We start from the raw sequence: 15,818 nt of genomic DNA on the forward strand, positions 1-15,818 counted from the left end.
GAGCTTAACGTAGCTCCCATGTCGTTAATCATCACTTCAGAAAAACCTTAAAAGTTGATTTGAGGTCTCTGCATTTAGATCCTAGTTCAGCTTGATATAAATCCTAGTTAGCCAACGTTCATGTCCTAATAATCAGGCTCTGGGTAATGAGTCTTCACGTTGATAACGAAACCATTAAAGCTCTCGTTGGCCTTCCAGTGTCACTTCTAACCAAGACTGAACATGTCACGGAAACCAGCGTCTTCTTGCTATTATTATATTATATTGCAGCTTTTCCTTCCATTAACAGCAACACCGAGCAGCTAAGGCGGCGTCATGCTATTCTTTTGAGGGGTGTGAGCAGCTTAAAGGTTAGAGTAGTGCACTCGTGAACGTAACATAGCTGGTAAGAAAAACACCACCCTGTCTGGGAAAGACTGTGGGAGGAAATCAGGGCGTTTTTGACTGCAGTGTAAACTATGATCAAATTCTAATAGAGGCTGTGCTAAAGAAGCCTGCTTGGATATCATTATGTAATAAAGAAAAGGGGGAAAAATCTAAAATGTGAGAAATGTGACTGTACACAACAGGTGCAACCACACTGACCTGTCAGGAAACTCAAGCTACAGTTTGCACAGGCTCACCAAAATTGGGATACAAAAGTTTGGAAAAAATGTCACCTGGTCTGATGAGTTTTGTAAGAATTTAAGTAGCGTGAAAGCAGGGACCCATTCTGCCTTGTAGTTGAATCCATCTTCTAATGGCTGCTTCCAGTAAGATTTACCACAAATCAACTCAAACTGGTTTTGGTGAGTTCACAGTCACCAGATCTCAATCCAGCAGAGCATCTTTAGCATGTGATGGAACAAGAGAGTCACATCATGGACGTGCAGACAACAAATCTGCAGCAGCTGTGTGATGCTGTCATGTCAACAGGACATAGACCAAATTTTTGAGGCAAGTTTCCAGCACCTTATTGAATCTATGGCATGAAGAATGGAGGCAGTTCTGCTGACCAAACGAGATCCAACTAAGTTTAACAAGGTGTAACTAATAAAATGGCCAGTGAGTATATGTATACTTTCCTTCCTTCCACTGATTTTATTGCTAATTGTTGTTTTTAATAGTTGGGGAAACAAAAGCATTTAAACGGGCAGCACGGTGGTTAACACTGTTGTCGCACAGCAAGAAGGTGCTGAGTTCAATGCCACCATCAGGTCTTTCTGTGTGGGGTTTGCATGTTCTCCCAGTGTTTGCGTGGGTTCTCCGGCTTCCTCCCACCGTCCAAAGACATGCAGTTTGTGGGGATAGATTAATTGATGAATCCAAATTGCCCATAGGTGTGAAAGTGAGCGCGAATGATGATCTGTCTCTGTGTGTTGGCCCTGCGACAGACTGGGATAGGCTCCAGCACCCCCTGTGACCCTGAAAAGGATAAGCAGAAGCGAATGGAAATGTTTAAACCAGTCTTTATCAAAACATGATTATAAACAATAAAATTTTATACTGTCTTTTTTTAAATTCAGGCAACCAAACAAGTTATGCTGAGAACTGACAGAGGTCCAACCTAACCCTGTAACCAAGTCTCGACCCTAAAACATCTCTTGTTGCTAAAATGAAGACGAAAACTGTTGTTGCATGATTCAGCAAACATCCCCAGCAGGTTTAAACACAACTGAACCACATTCAGCATTAAGTGTTAACACACAGCCAAGGTTTGTATCAGTGAAACATACTACGGTTTTCAGTCTGGTCATCTGTGTCTGTCTCGCAGAGGTAACTTTGCTCATGGAGATGTTTACCCTCCAGCTGAGCACATCACTCAGTAGTACTTGCTGCTCCAGCCTCGATTCCTGCAGACATACAGTATTTGATTACAGCACGGAGCTGATTGGATTACAGGAGGCACTGACTCAAATACCGACAGCAAACATGGAGCAACTGGAGCGCTTCCTTCTGGGAATGAACGAGCAGAGGGACACCGACTGCTCAGTGCACACTGAGGTCAGGCTGGCTGAGACCTGCTGCTAAAGTCGAACACTGTCACCATCCAACAGCTATGAAACAATCATCCCATTAATCTCATTTGATGCACATGGTTGTTTGGTTATGTTAAAAAAAAACAACAGTTTTTCTTAACCTGAAAAATTTGACCTGCAGTATCGACTCTTTTTTGAATGAGTATTTGGGTGAGTTTTATACACTGTATGCACCCACCGTTTAATGTAAACGTTACTTATCCTCATGTTAGTTAGTAGTTCATTTGGTTGGCCTCTGCTTTTAAAGAAACTTCACCCTCAGCCTCCACCTTTGCTCAAATCAGGGAGGATGGGTGCAGCACACATGTAACTGAAGAAAACAAAGAAAAACAATCATGAATGCTCCTTAAAGGACCTTAAAAAAGTCTAAAGAGCTATTGCTCAAAGATTGGCTCCTATTGTGGGATGTCAACTTTTTCACATTGCTGAGCATCAAACTGTTAATGAGGTGGCTCGGTAAAATCCTGCGTTTTCAGTGTGTTATATCTCATAAACGATACAACAGACTTTGACTCTTTGATGAGGAACTTCTTTGCTGCCCTCCTGTGGCTTCTTAATCTTTCTACACACAGGGATACTGTTTGTGCTGTGCAGTCATGTTGTGTAAAATATAATTGTAAGTGACCGACTCGAGGAGACTTTCCTAAAAATACAATAAAACATAGCTTTAAATGAATGAATTTTCTGCATTAGTAGTTTTATTTATTTTTTACCAAACTATAAATGTTCCCATTTAGGGAAATGTCCATAATGTAGTAGGAGAAAATTACCAGGAAATTTTCTTCTTTTTAACTTTGATTTTTAATTTTTTTTGCAGTGAATCCAAAGCAGTTATTTACTTTTGTCAGCGATCATGTTGGTTAAAAAATAAAATAAATCTTCTCTGCAGCATCTGTGTTGTTTTAACAAGCACATGAATACACGAGCAAGTAGCACAAAACAAAGGAGGCGGTTTTATTATTAAATACATTTTATTACATAAATGACAATGTTGACTGACAGTGGAACATCACAGGTGTTTTAGTCAGGCGCACCTGCACAACAGAGCCATGCGTTTTTGCGGGTCCTCTCCTGAATCCTGTTCATCTGTGTGTGTTTATGTATTGTTCATTTGTATTTCTAGAATTATTTGATCTGACCAGACACAGACAGCCACACATTCACCCTCCTGCCTGACACACCCCCTCAACCCACTCCATCCGTGAGCCCAGCCCTCTGCAGAGGCCCTCCTCAGCCCCAGTTGCACTGGTCTTCAGCTGTAGTTGTCATAATCTCTGTGACCAGCCCGGTGCCGATGGTCCTGTTTCCGTCTCTAAGAGTGAACCTCTGGCCTTTCTCCAGAACCATCGGCTGGCGGAGAGTGAGCGTCAATGAGGTGTCCTCACCTGGCATCACCATTTCCTAAAGGAAAGTAAAAAAGAGCAAGAAAACCATCAGTTTCCTCTGAAATCCGTGTTTATAAATGCAGAAAGCAGTAAATGAGAGGCAACACCAGCTTTAATCACCACTCAATGCTTCAAACAACACTTGAAAGGTTTAAGATGTCTTACAACACTTACAACTACACACACAGACACACACCTTGTCAGCAGGTAAAGTGACCCTGCAGGCCATGTCCCAGGTGAGAGAAAACATGACGGGCATGAAGTTGGTGACAAACGGCTTGTGTCTGCCTCCCTCCTCCTTACTCAGTACATAGACCTGTAACACAGAGCGCACACAGACACACACAGCAGAGTTCCAGTTATATATAAACACGTACTACTGCTTATAAAACTGTGATAACTGTAGAAAACTCATGAAATTTTTTTTTTTTAATCTCAATAAAAGGTGGTGCTATTCCTGATCTGTCCACTGAGTGTCACACTGCCCCAATTTAAATAATTAAAACCCTCTGTAGTCAAACTCTGTGGCTCTCACACCTGAGCTCTGACTTTCTGGTGAGGCATGATGCACCCTGGCTTGCACATCACCATCCCTCTCCTTATGTCCTCCCTCTTCAGGCCTCGGACCAGAGCGCCCAGGTTATCTCCTGCCTCTGCCCGGTCCAGAGACTTGTGGAACATCTCAATACCTGCACCCAAGAAAAATAAAAACAAACAAATCCAAATAAAGGGGATGCACACTTCAAGATACATTTCATTTGCAAGCTGTCATGTTTTATCCATGATTTCATATCTTAACATCATAGGAGGTTCCTCACCTGTCACTACAGACTTGAAGCTGCGGTTGTGACCCACAAACTCACAGTCGTCTCCTTTCTTGATGACGCCCCTCTCCAGAGTGCCCGTCACAACCGTACCCCTGCCTGCAACACAAGCAGGAACCTTCAGACTCAAAGTACACGACGCTTTCGCTCTCAGATCAGAAACAGAGTCAGAGATCTGCAATCTTCTTACTGCTAATTGGTAAAATCACTAATGAGTTGTGCTACTGACGCTCCAAAGCTGTGACTGCATCATGACAAAATTAACTTTGAAGACGTCCTTGGTGGGATATGAAAAACAAAAACACCGTACAAATGTTTCTTTGGAGCTTTGCTGGAAGCTGCACTGTTCAGTACAGCAAAGCTCTGCAACATGTGACAAAACTGCACAATACATCACTGGAGCATCGCTCTCTATGGCAAAGTTGACACCCAGATTTTCAAGCTCAGGTCCTTTTGACTGATTTTACTGTTTGCATATTAATTTCTTTTATAAATTTCTTTAAATCTTTATTTGTACTTTGCCTAAAATATTTAGAATTGTTGTGCATGAAGACCGTCTGACAAAGTAACGGAGCCAAGGATGGTTAAAAATTCCGCCTTATTTCTTAAAAGAGTGAATCTTGATTTGGATGTTTAGATTTTTGGGGTCTGCATCCTGGTTTAAAAACAGTTTATCGTTTTCTTTTGTTTTTCCATTTGCCTACAACTTTACATGATGCAACCAATGGAAATCAAGAGAAATCACCATTATTTCTACCCAACTAGCTTCAGACTGACAATATCAGATAGTGTTTTCTCCTACCTGGGATTGAATAAACCCCTTCAATGGGCAGAAGGAAAGGTTTTTCCAGCTCTCTTTTGGGCAGAGGAACGTAAGAGTCCACAATCTCCAGCAGTTTCATCACTGCATTCACCCCCAGCTCAGGAGCTTTGTTCTGAAATAGAGCGGGAAAAATCTGATTAAAACACATCACATTCTAGTTTGAAACTTGTTCTCCACCACTGAGGAAAATAAAATAAATGAAAATACAAACTTGCCTGAGGTCACCTCAAAATTTTGACTTGACAGCTTTAAAATTCAATTTATTTTCTCAGAAGCTGAATATTTGAGATCACCTAAAATTTTGACTTCTGGATGTCAAAATTAAATTGCTCTGAAATTTCTTTGACTGACAGACTGACAAAGTGTTTCTCCTCACCTCCAGAGCACAGAGTGCAGAGCCAATCAAAACGGGTGTGTTCTCGCCGTCGTAGCCAAACTCCGTGAGCAGCTCGCGGATCTCGATCTCCACCAGCTCCAGCATCTCCTTGTCCTCCACGGCGTCTGCCTTGTTTATGAAAACAACCACGTGCTCTACACCGATCTGCCGGGCCAACAGCAGGTGCTCACGTGTCTGAGGCATCTGGCCGTCAGTGGCTGCCACCACCAGAATGCAGCCGTCCATCTGAGCTGTGCCTGTGATCATGTTCTGAAAAAGAAAAGCAGACACATTTCTAATATGATCAAACAAACAGGCAGGATTACAACCTGGTAACATCAGGCTGCATCCAGGTAAAAAAAAAAAGGTAAAAAAAAAGAATACCTTGACATAGTCAGCGTGTCCAGGGCAGTCTGTGTGAGCATAATGTCTGTTGGCTGTGGTGTATTCTACATGCGAGGCGTTGATGGTAATTCCTCTGGCTTTCTCCTCAGGGGCATTGTCAATGTCCTCATACTTCTTGTAGCGGGCACCACCAGCATCAGCGAGCACTGGGGAGGATCGAATTGAGTGATAGAAATTCACCTTACAAAATTCACTAAACAAAGTTATTACACACATTAACACCAGACTGTGTCCAGACCGGTGTGACAGCAGCAGCTTGAGTGGGTCTACCTTTTGTGATGGCTGCCGTCAGGGTGGTTTTGCCATGATCGACGTGGCCGATCGTCCCGATGTTTACGTGGGGCTTGTCTCTGCTGTATGTCTTCTTCGCCTCCGCAGCGAAGGTTCGCCGGCTCAGAGGCACAGCACACTGCGTGACAAAGAAGAACCCAATAATTTAACCACTGCAAAAAATCTGTGCTTCGCAGCGTGCAGCATGCCGTTTCATGCAACTACTTACCAATTTGAAGGAGCTGTGCAGGAGGCTTGGTGAAGAAAGCTGAAGGGCTGAGAAGAGGGAATCAAAAAAAAACTTACATAAAGAGTGACTATTTGGTGCCACAACACAATAATTAAAACATTGCCAAACATATTTAAACTATGTATCTTTCTAAAATGCGGAAATATGTATTAATTCTGTGTCAGTGAACATTTAGGTGTCCATGCCCTTATTTCCCTTTCAATCAGTGCAGTCGTGCCCTCACATAGATGAGATTAGCACTGACTGCCACACACATTTTTCCTCAAAATCTCAGCCAGCATGTCTGCACAGCTCCGGATGTATTGCACTCGCACCGGCCGTGATGCTTCTGTGCCATATAGAGCGCTAATAAAAAGAGTTTTGCATAAACCAGGCAGGTTATATCATGCTAACAGCTGCAGCTAACATTAATCAATTTTGATGACTTTAGATCCAAAAAGGACGGCGTCACCTCTCTTTAAAGACTACCTATATCAACAGTATGTTTTCCTTCGTTTCTGGTTACCAGGTGCTGATTTTAGTAATCATTCTTCATCCTCGGTTAGTCTTATTGTTAGCTAACCGTCACTGGTAACGTGACCTTGCTCTGCTGTCGGAAGACACAGCATCACATTTTATTTTCATATTCTTGTACTTCTAAATGTCCGAACAGTGTTTGATATTATGTATAAATCAATAAAGGTGGTGTAAATCAATTAACTGTCAGAAATGCAAGCAGAGTCACATAGTTTAAATGAATTAAACAATATTTACCGGACAAACACGCACGCAGCCCCACAAGCGCCGCCATCTTTCCTGGCTTGACAAACCTAAGACGATCGGAATTCAAGAAAATAATCTCCCAGCCCCAACGATGTCGTTCCTTTACGTACATGCACATGCGCATGTTTAAGTTGGTGCGTAAAATGTTCACATTGCAAAACAGTAACTATTAATGTAACTACTACTAATACTACTATTGTATGTTATTATATTAGACTAAGCAAAAGACTGAAACCCATTTAAAGAAAGTATGAGTTATGTAGCTAATATTAAAAAAAAAATTAAGAGAGCAATCCCAAGTAACCTGAACTTAATGTTTGTTAATAATATGTTTGCTGATATCTAAAAGGCAAATATTATTTTTTACATTCATTATTAAGGTGTGTGTATTTTATAACAGATATATAAATAATACCAAACATATCGCAATCGATATGCCTTAGTTTCTTCTGACACGTTTCTTCTGGGATTTGCATATATTTATTTTGACGTAATTAATTCTCTTTGTAAATTGTGCGTACCAGCGTTACTGGATTACCGTAACTATACTAGTATAGGAAAAAATTGCGTCTATGAATTTTTAAATATTGAGGTAATACTGTCAGTCAGATGTTCAGCATTATAATTTTGAAAAGCTGACTTTAAAGCAAAAAATGGAAAGTCTAAAATGACGTTGATTTGAGAGCAAAGAGTATCCAAAAATTACTTTGCTTGCCCGTTTGGTTTACTTTTTACGGTAAAACATGGCGCCCCCCTTGCCACTCGTGAGCTCTTGCTCGTGAGATGAAGAGCTAGCTAGAACGTTCCAGCGCTTCACGTTTCTGTGTTTATAGAGGGAGAGAGCTGTATTTGAGCTCAGAGAGAAACTTTGTCTGTTACCTTTACGTTGATTTTGAGTCAGTTTAAAGGTAAGTGGGCAATAATACCCTTTGTTATAAGAGGCTAGCAGCAGGTTTTGCATTATTAGCAGAGCTGTATGTTTGTAGTAAAGTATGATCCTGGTATATAAACTGTGGGGCTTTACCTGGTACCACTGCTAGTACACTTAAATTAATCTGAGGTTATTTTGAAATATTCCTTTAGTTGTCTTGTTGATTTTTTTTTCTTTTCTCCACTTTACCCTTTAGCTGTTAACACCATGTCAGAAGACAGGCAGACCAGGAGACATCCCCAGAACCTCCAAGGGGTCCTTCAGCTCGCAGTGGAGGCTGGATCCGCTGCAGAGGGTCCTGCCCCTCCTGAACCCATGTCAGAAGAGGTACGTACTTGTACCCTAAGCAGGATCAGGCCAGATGACCACACAAACTGTTGGGTGTCGACTTTGTAGCTCACACCAGGACACACATGCTTGTAGCATAGCTTCACAATGTGGCTTTGACAGAACTACGGCTTAAATAAGTAGAATGAGCAACTAGTCAACTAAAAGCCTTATTTGCATGAGGATATAATAATAATATAGTAGAGTAGATCCAAAAATGATAACAACAACAATAATAAATATTTTTGTTTTTACAGTAGCAACATGTGTTGCTCCGCTTTGCAAAACATCCCACCATAAACTATTGATATATCACATTTTCATAGTTTTCAGAGTGCTTTGAGAGACAAAAGTATAATACTGCATTCAAACAGAAAGCCGGACATTGTGGCCAGAAATTAACAGGACAAAACTGGATCACAGAAAACTTTTAATTTAAGTAGTGAACAAGGTATAGAAATTATATCAATCAGAACTGCTGGCAGCCCCCCACCCCACTTAGTCCTCAGTATTTTGGTAGGAAGGGGATATCTTTGACAACACTTTTAAATTTGATAAGTAAATAAATGCCATTGCCATCAATGATGTTCTCTCTTAGCTTGATTTATCACAAATGTTTTTATTCAATTGTCAGCCAATAACTGATACTACTTAGGGGCTTGATATCTTAAACCTACAGTGCTATGTATACTGTTAATTTGCTGTAGATAGTTTTTCAGGCGTGCTACTTCCTCTTGTGTCCTCCCTTTGTGCAGTTTCCGCAAATTCAGGAAACCTTGCACACCATGCAGCTCTCTGGGAATGACCGTGTTGGCTCTAAAACACTGTTTCAAACTATTAAAAACTTTGACATTTTTTTTTATTTCAATTAAAGAAATTGTAACAATGTTTAAAGATAAAATGTTAAACTGTTTTTTGCTAAGTTTTCTGTCTTGTGTAGACACAGCAATGGCCTTGTCTCTTAAGTTTGATGCCTTTTTTGTGCTTGAATGTCAAGTGGTTCAACAGACAAACAAAGAAGCATTCTTCTAAAAATGGTCAGGTAGAAGGACTGGACTGAAAGTCAGTTTTTAAAAAAAGAAGCCAATGTTGAAAGAAAAACTTTGAAAGACCTTTGGAAATCCTGGAGAGTTATTGCTCAACTATTGCTTAAAAATTCAAAGAAAGTCTTTCTTGGAAGTCAAATATAAAGAAATGAGGAGTGACTCAAGACTTTCGTACAGTAATATATAATTGCACATCACTTGAAATCTCATGTGTCTGAGTAAGACACTGATGTCCACATACGTTATTTTTATTTTTTTTCTTAATGCGTGCTTGGAGGTATCACATCAGAGAATTTGAATTCAGCATGACAAACTACTTCAGGCTCTTTTTTGTGCCTTTCTTCCAGAGGAAAACATGGCTGAGAGAAGCTCTTACAGAACTGTGCAAAGGGCAGATGGATGAAGTGGAGCAGATGAAGCAGTGCTTGGCTGTTCTGTGCAAAGAAGGAAGTGAAAGGGAGAGGGGTGGAGAGGAAGATAGGGAAGATGATGATGAGGACGGTGAGCGGGAAACGGCCTTTGAGATGCTGTCCGAGCTGTGTGAGAATCTGGACAATGCCAGAGGTAATAAATGGTATTAGAGCAGAGGGCACACTAAAGACAGCGTGTGTTCACTGTACGCTCACTGCATCCTGTCCTCTGCAGACCTGATGACCCTTGGTGGGCTGGAGTTGTGCGTCTCCCAGTATCTTAATCATGCTCAAAGTGGGTTGAGGTGGCGTGCTGCCCAGCTCATTGCCTCCTGTGCCCAGAACATGCCACAGCTGCAGTTCCACTTGCTTAGCATCGGGGCGCTGCCGAAGCTTCTGCAGCTGACAGATTCTGACCCAAACCCCACCGTCAGGGTGAAAGCTCTTTACGCTGTCTCATGTGAGTAGAGCCATAATGCACGCATGCTTCAAAACTGAGCTTCATGACAACAAGCCTGCAACCAATTGCTGCACATCAGTCATTTCCAGTGTTGGTCAAGTTACTTGAAAAAAGTAATCAGTAACTAATTACTGATTACTTCCCCCAAAAAGTAATCCCGTTACTTTACTGATTACTTATTTTCAAAAGTAATTAATTACTTAGTTACTTAGTTACTTTTTAAAAACACGATTTACAACCTGAATAGGTGATAAAGCGATAGATCTTTCAGCCCAATTCTACTTTTTCTGCATAATCCATCATACAAAATGTAATCAAATGGAAAAGTCTCTTTTTAAAACTTTTATAGTTTTATTAATTTTAATCTTTTAACTTTATGCATCAAGCAAAAATTTAATTATATGCAACATTCTCTGACTGGAAGAAATTTGTTTAATATTTAAACCTATTTTCTGCACATTCCAGCACATAAAATATTTTTTTTTTTGTGTTTACACTCACTCTTTCAAATAGATGCAAGTAAAACACAGCAGAAAATAAATAAAATCAAAGACTAGCGGTCCTGTTGCTCTATTTTCACCTGTACAGCAGGAGTTGGGTAGGCGGAGGTTTACCCTGGTGCAGGTGTGCCGCAGCGGTCAGTGGAAGGATACGGCAGTTTCTCTGTGAATTTTCCATTATGTCATAGCGCACTCGGAGCTTGCTTGGAAGTTTAGGGGTTTTTTTCGCTGTAAAAAGATGTTTTCTTCCCACGCACAATGCTAATGGACACTAATGTTTTTGTCACTTTTTATGGAATCAAACTCAAAGTAAGGTCAGTACTTCCACGCTTTAAACGCTGCACACTCATACTCTCTCCCGCACTCGATATATGATCCATTGTTGATCTGCACACAGCTGTTGTCACAACCGTAGCACTCGCTTACGTCACTGTCATGAGACATTCTCGCAAAAAAATCACGGTTTTAGTAACGCAGTAACGCAGCGTTCCTACGGGAAAGTAACGGTAATCTAATTACCGTTTTTGCAATAGTAATCCCTTACTTTACTAGTTACTTGAAAAAAGTAATCGGATTACAGTAACGCGTTACAAGTAACGCGTTACTGCCCATCTCTGGTCATTTCACATACATGATCCAGAACCTCGGATTGTCCATGTGACAGTCTGCGAATTTTAGTGCGGTCAACAGTTGGTTCCCATAGTTGATGTTTTAGATGGACAGGCTATTCAACAGCTATTTTTAGTGGCCAGCCTCCCAACTGTATCGCCTGTGTTTATGATATTGTTATATCTCATGTTTCCTGTCAATTCAACTTTAAGCCTAAATTATCTGTTGCTTTCTTCTTTAGTGCCAAATGACACATGGCACCGTCTTTTTGTCCCAGCTCTGTGCTTCACAACCCTCAACAAAACTGTGTCCTGTCGTAATCATAGGTCTGGTTCGAGAGCAGGAGGCAGGTCTCCAGGCCTTCCTGTCCCACGATGGATTCTCAGTGCTGATGCGAGGCATGCAGTCAGAGAACGAGAAGCTCAGAACCAAGTCGGCTTTCCTGTTGCTCAATCTGCTGATGTCGCATCCCGAACAGAAAGGTATGGATGGGAAGGACATTCAGACAGGATAGCGCTGTAAACCTGCACCAGTACCAATACAACACTTTGTAGCCTTTTATTAAGACACAACATGGTTTAATAATGTCTCTAAAAGCTTATAGAGACACCTTTTCTGTGGAAAATGAAGATATTTTATTTGCAGCTTTGCTCTTCATCCATGATTAGTCGCCAATATGGCAAGTTCTGCAGTTAAAGGGTAAAATAACATAAAAAGTTTTTAAACGATTTTTTTTAGCAATTAAATCTCGTGTTAAAACTTTTATACTTTCTCCCTTTTAGTTTTATCCTTGCAGTATGTGTGTTTCTCACTGATCTTGCTACCTTTGTCTGGGGAAAACATGGAAAAACTATTTTAATCTTAACTACACATACATAGTAGACCATAACAAGAAGAACTACAGCAGATTTTTTACTTTGGATATTTAATTGGTTTACTCTTTAAACATCTATCTAAAGTTTTTGCAAGCTTTCCTTAAAAAATGGCTTGACTCAATATAAACTCAGGCATATTCCTGATTATTTCCCCCCGCAGACACGCTTGTTGCCATGGGTATGGTACAGCAGCTGGTATCAGTTCTCCGTACACCGCATTCACCCGTCCATGAACATGTGCTTGGTGCCCTTTGCTGGTAAGAAACATTCATTATGATACTGAAAATCTGACATTATTTCATGGATGGTTTTAGTAACTGTACCCGTCCTTGTTACTGATGGTGGTGTAGTCTGGTCGAAGACTTTCCACAAGGGCTCAATGACTGCAGGAATCCTGCTCTGGGCCTGGAGGAATTACTCAGACAGAGATCCAAAGAGCTCCAAGGCAAAGAAGAAAGTCAGGTAATTCATGTGCCTGAGAATCAGATCGTAAAACTCGATAGAAATGTTGTGATTATGCTACAAAATTTCATTTCAGTCATGAAATGTGTTTTTTCCATGTAAAACTAGAGGTGATTGTGGTTAAAGGCTAACTAGTTGTAAACAATAAAGAGATATATGACTGCTTTTTTTTTAAGTTTAAAAGATTGAAAATTTAAAAAAAAAGCTGAATCTTATTTTTCTTCCTCTTAAAGTCACATGTTTGTTTCCAACAGGAAGAACTTGATTTCTGTGAGCGACTCAGGGTTATGTGTTTCTCCAGGCAGCAGTCAGATGACACTGGGATGGATCGTTGATTTTTTAATTCTTTCTTTGTTTGCTTGTTGTTGTTGTTTTTTACCCTGACATGTTTTGGCATCAGTATGAAAAGATAACAGAACATTCATGAGCTGGGACATGTTTTTTGTTGTTGTTGTTGTTGTTGTTGTTTGGTCTGTTAAGACAGTTGCACATGATCCAGTACCTGGATTTCACTGTGTAAATAATTGTACTGTATATTGTAATGTATAAAACAACTATTTCAGTCCAATGTTTGCCATTCTTAATATCTTAACTGTCATCCCAAGCATCTCCATTAAAGGTAGTATGTATAGTACTCTATTTTAATTGGCAGAACACAAATGCTGAATTTAGTTAAATCTATTTTATTTTATTATAGTATGCTTTACTTTTACATTTCCTGTCTCTTTTCAGTTTTTCTTGAAACAAAACTCCCAGTTGTTGACATAATATTTATTACTGTTAATAAAACATGGGATTGCGTGTATAAACATACAGTATAATGAGCAGTTCACATCATGCCACCATATGCACAATCTACATGTAAACATGCATGTCAAAGAAAATATTTTGATCATTAAATCACAGAATATAAATATTATAAACTGAAGTTTACTGAATGTTTTTCCATTTCATTTGGAAATAAATTCTTTCATTTTTAGAACATTGCAAATTGAATGTATTTCCTTTTCTTTGTTTCTTTCTTCTTTTTTTTTAACCACTTACAACAAATATTTATGGAAATGGAGAGCTAATGTAGTACAAGCTTTTGGAGTACAACAGGGATACTGGTTAGGACCTCTTCCATTTTGAAAACTCATCCGTGTCCTCTACTGCTTGCATGTCACCCACAGCGATTAGAAGCTGTGCCAGATAATAGGTCACCATTACAACAGTATTACCGTGCTGCATTGGTGCCACCACCTTAAAAACTTGCAGAGACAGCGTTGCGTCGGATACCATGAAGCTCAGACTTCCCAAAAGTGTTGCTACGTTGCTAGTTCTAGCTGCTAATAGACCCATTAGAGTAATTAAGACAAAGTAGACTCCAACAGCTGGAGTTAGCACTTCAGAGTTTGGGTCCTTTTGCAGAAATGGAAATAAAAATGTGTAATAACCTCCTCCAACCATAAACAGGATCAGATAGAGAAAACGGCTCCAGCAGGAAGAGGAGTTTTTTGTGTAACGACTGGACAGGAAGGAAACTGAGTACAACAGATGAGCCACAGCAAATGCACCCATTCCTGAAACAGATATTGAGGACATAATGGGCATGTGATTTGCAATTTATGAATCCTGGAGTGTTAAATTTACTCTCTGAAAGTAACTATTACAAATACTTCTTACAATAATGAGGCATGTGCGAGCAATAGACATTTCATAAAAGAAAAAAATGCTCAATTTTTTGAACTCATCCACCACCAGCGCTTACCATGCAGGAAAAGCTCAGGCCACACCAGGCAGCAGTCACCAACAGCAGAGAAGACCAGTCCTCCCACCACACCTAGGACACTCTGACCTCCATTCCAGCTCAGCACCACTGCAGCCAATAGGAGTACTGGTGCAGATTTGACACCTGCAGACATGATGGACGGGGGCGAAGCAGGAGTCCAAAGGTAGAAGTACAGAGCTGCAGACAAAAAGAAAGGCAAGAGAGACAGAAAGAGAGCACAGGACTGATAGAAATGGACGAAAAGAAAGAAAAGGGAGAGATGCATCAAGTTTTTGTACAGAAGTAGATTCAAGTTATGATTTCAAACATCTCCTTTCCATCTGGTTTCACTAAGCAAAGTGCTGCTAGAAATAAAGAAATACTGGCTGTAAATAGAGGTGAACTGTACCTTATTTCTCCTCTGCCGCCTGTGATAGGCGTGAGTCTCAAGGATGTCCATCTTCTCTCAAACAGCACTGCTGTGGGCAGACGTCTCAGAAGGATAAAAGTGTCTTTACTGTCTTGTTTGCCAGCGATCCTCAGCTCCAACGATCCTCAGCTCCTGTACCCCTCGCCTTGAACCTCTGTCGTGTCTTTCAATCTGCCTGCATTTCATGTCGATGAACTTTAGACCGATCCTCACTGTCTGATTGCGCTCTGATAATCAATTCGCTCCCTGTTTTGAGTTCTGCTGGTCAAATTGCTCACCCTTGACCTCACCAGCAGGATTACGTTGGTGACATCAGCACAGAAGGAGCAAAGTTGAACTGTGCAGGTGTTATCACTGTGAAATGTAAACTTTAATATCAGGAAACTGACAAAACCTGATGATTGTTGTTGTTGAGACTTTTTTATGTCTCAATGTTTCATAAAACAAATGTGTAAAAAAAAAAGTTCATTTTACAGGAAAGGATTGGATTCTTTGATAAACAGCTGTAAATTTGTTATAACAATACTGGGGTTTTTTTGTGGCAACTGTTCAAAAAAATGTGGATGGTTATGAAAAACACGCTATGCCAAAGCCCCATCCAGTTTCCAGTGCTTCACATTTAAAGTAAAGGAAAGGGCTCGTTTGCTCATAGATACTGATGAATATGACACATTTCTTTTGTTTGTGATCAAAGAAAGTATGACACACATTCTGACATAGAAGAAGAATAAAATGCTTTGTATGTTGAATGATGTTCAGTGCTCGTCTTGACTGGATTTTGTTTTGAAAATTTCAAACAATTACATTTTTCTGAAGCTGAGATTTAAGTTCAAGCAGATGGAGGAGGAGCCCTGCGTGTAATAATTTCACAGAACTGCAACAATGATTAACTACAGGCTACTCTG

At 40.3% G+C, this 15,818-nt stretch overlaps 3 protein-coding genes across 4 annotated transcripts; 1 reads left to right on the forward strand and 2 right to left on the reverse strand.

Moving 5' to 3' along the window:
- Positions 1-2,974: 2,974 nt before the first annotated feature.
- On the reverse strand, positions 2,975-7,237 carry tufm (Tu translation elongation factor, mitochondrial). Its single transcript, XM_085352292.1, has 10 exons — positions 7,105-7,237; positions 6,331-6,377; positions 6,102-6,240; positions 5,811-5,977; positions 5,427-5,696; positions 5,030-5,162; positions 4,222-4,326; positions 3,941-4,092; positions 3,600-3,719; positions 2,975-3,419 (listed from the first exon to the last, which is right to left on the reverse strand). Exons 1-10 carry the CDS (start codon positions 7,235-7,237, stop codon positions 3,249-3,251), a joined length of 1,437 nt encoding a protein of 478 aa, XP_085208418.1. The 3' UTR covers positions 2,975-3,248.
- Positions 7,238-7,944: 707 nt separating this feature from the next.
- hspbp1 (HSPA (heat shock 70kDa) binding protein, cytoplasmic cochaperone 1) lies at positions 7,945-13,217 on the forward strand. 2 transcript variants are annotated; one of them, XM_085352294.1, is made up of 8 exons: positions 7,945-8,021; positions 8,241-8,371; positions 9,765-9,981; positions 10,063-10,287; positions 11,723-11,878; positions 12,432-12,528; positions 12,622-12,733; positions 12,988-13,217. In XM_085352294.1, exons 2-8 carry the CDS (start codon positions 8,252-8,254, stop codon positions 13,066-13,068), a joined length of 1,008 nt encoding a protein of 335 aa, XP_085208420.1. In that variant the 5' UTR covers positions 7,945-8,021; positions 8,241-8,251; the 3' UTR covers positions 13,069-13,217. The 2 variants fall into 2 exon arrangements, with proteins under 2 accessions (XP_085208420.1, XP_085208419.1); XM_085352293.1 differs by having other exon boundaries at positions 7,945-8,371.
- Positions 13,218-13,457: 240 nt separating this feature from the next.
- Positions 13,458-15,169, reverse strand: tmem86b (transmembrane protein 86B). Its single transcript, XM_085352295.1, has 3 exons — positions 14,893-15,169; positions 14,484-14,727; positions 13,458-14,295 (listed from the first exon to the last, which is right to left on the reverse strand). The coding sequence occupies exons 1-3, from the start codon at positions 14,941-14,943 to the stop codon at positions 13,844-13,846; spliced, it is 747 nt and encodes a 248-aa protein (XP_085208421.1). The 5' UTR covers positions 14,944-15,169; the 3' UTR covers positions 13,458-13,843.
- Between the last annotated feature and the right edge of the window lie 649 nt (positions 15,170-15,818).

This window comes from Diplotaxodon limnothrissa, linkage group LG4 (assembly GCF_057381915.1).
Source record: "Diplotaxodon limnothrissa isolate DT_005_m linkage group LG4, D_limnothrissa_male_GT1.1, whole genome shotgun sequence".
Taxonomy (NCBI): Eukaryota; Metazoa; Chordata; class Actinopteri; order Cichliformes; family Cichlidae; genus Diplotaxodon; species Diplotaxodon limnothrissa.

Bases quoted from the DNA above. Each gene is read 5' to 3' on its own strand.
- tmem86b (XM_085352295.1), bottom strand. From the start codon at position 14,943: ATGGACATCCTTGAGACTCACGCCTATCACAGGCGGCAGAGGAGAAAT. The intron at 14,728-14,892 runs GTACAGTTCACC...CATTTCTATCAG, and splicing joins GGCGGCAGAGGAGAAATAAG to TCCTGTGCTCTCTTTCTGTC. The intron at 14,296-14,483 runs GTAAGCGCTGGT...TATCTGTTTCAG, and splicing joins GCCTGAGCTTTTCCTGCATG to GAATGGGTGCATTTGCTGTG.
- hspbp1 (XM_085352293.1), top strand. From the start codon at position 8,252: ATGTCAGAAGACAGGCAGACCAGGAGACATCCCCAGAACCTCCAAGGG. The intron at 11,879-12,431 runs GTATGGATGGGA...TTCCCCCCGCAG, and splicing joins GTCGCATCCCGAACAGAAAG to ACACGCTTGTTGCCATGGGT. The intron at 12,734-12,987 runs GTAATTCATGTG...TGTTTCCAACAG, and splicing joins AAGGCAAAGAAGAAAGTCAG to GAAGAACTTGATTTCTGTGA.
- tufm (XM_085352292.1), bottom strand. From the start codon at position 7,237: ATGCGCATGTGCATGTACGTAAAGGAACGACATCGTTGGGGCTGGGAG. The intron at 5,697-5,810 runs GTATTCTTTTTT...TTTCTTTTTCAG, and splicing joins GACACGCTGACTATGTCAAG to AACATGATCACAGGCACAGC. The intron at 4,327-5,029 runs GTAGGAGAAAAC...CTTGTGTTGCAG, and splicing joins AGGGGTTTATTCAATCCCAG to GCAGGGGTACGGTTGTGACG.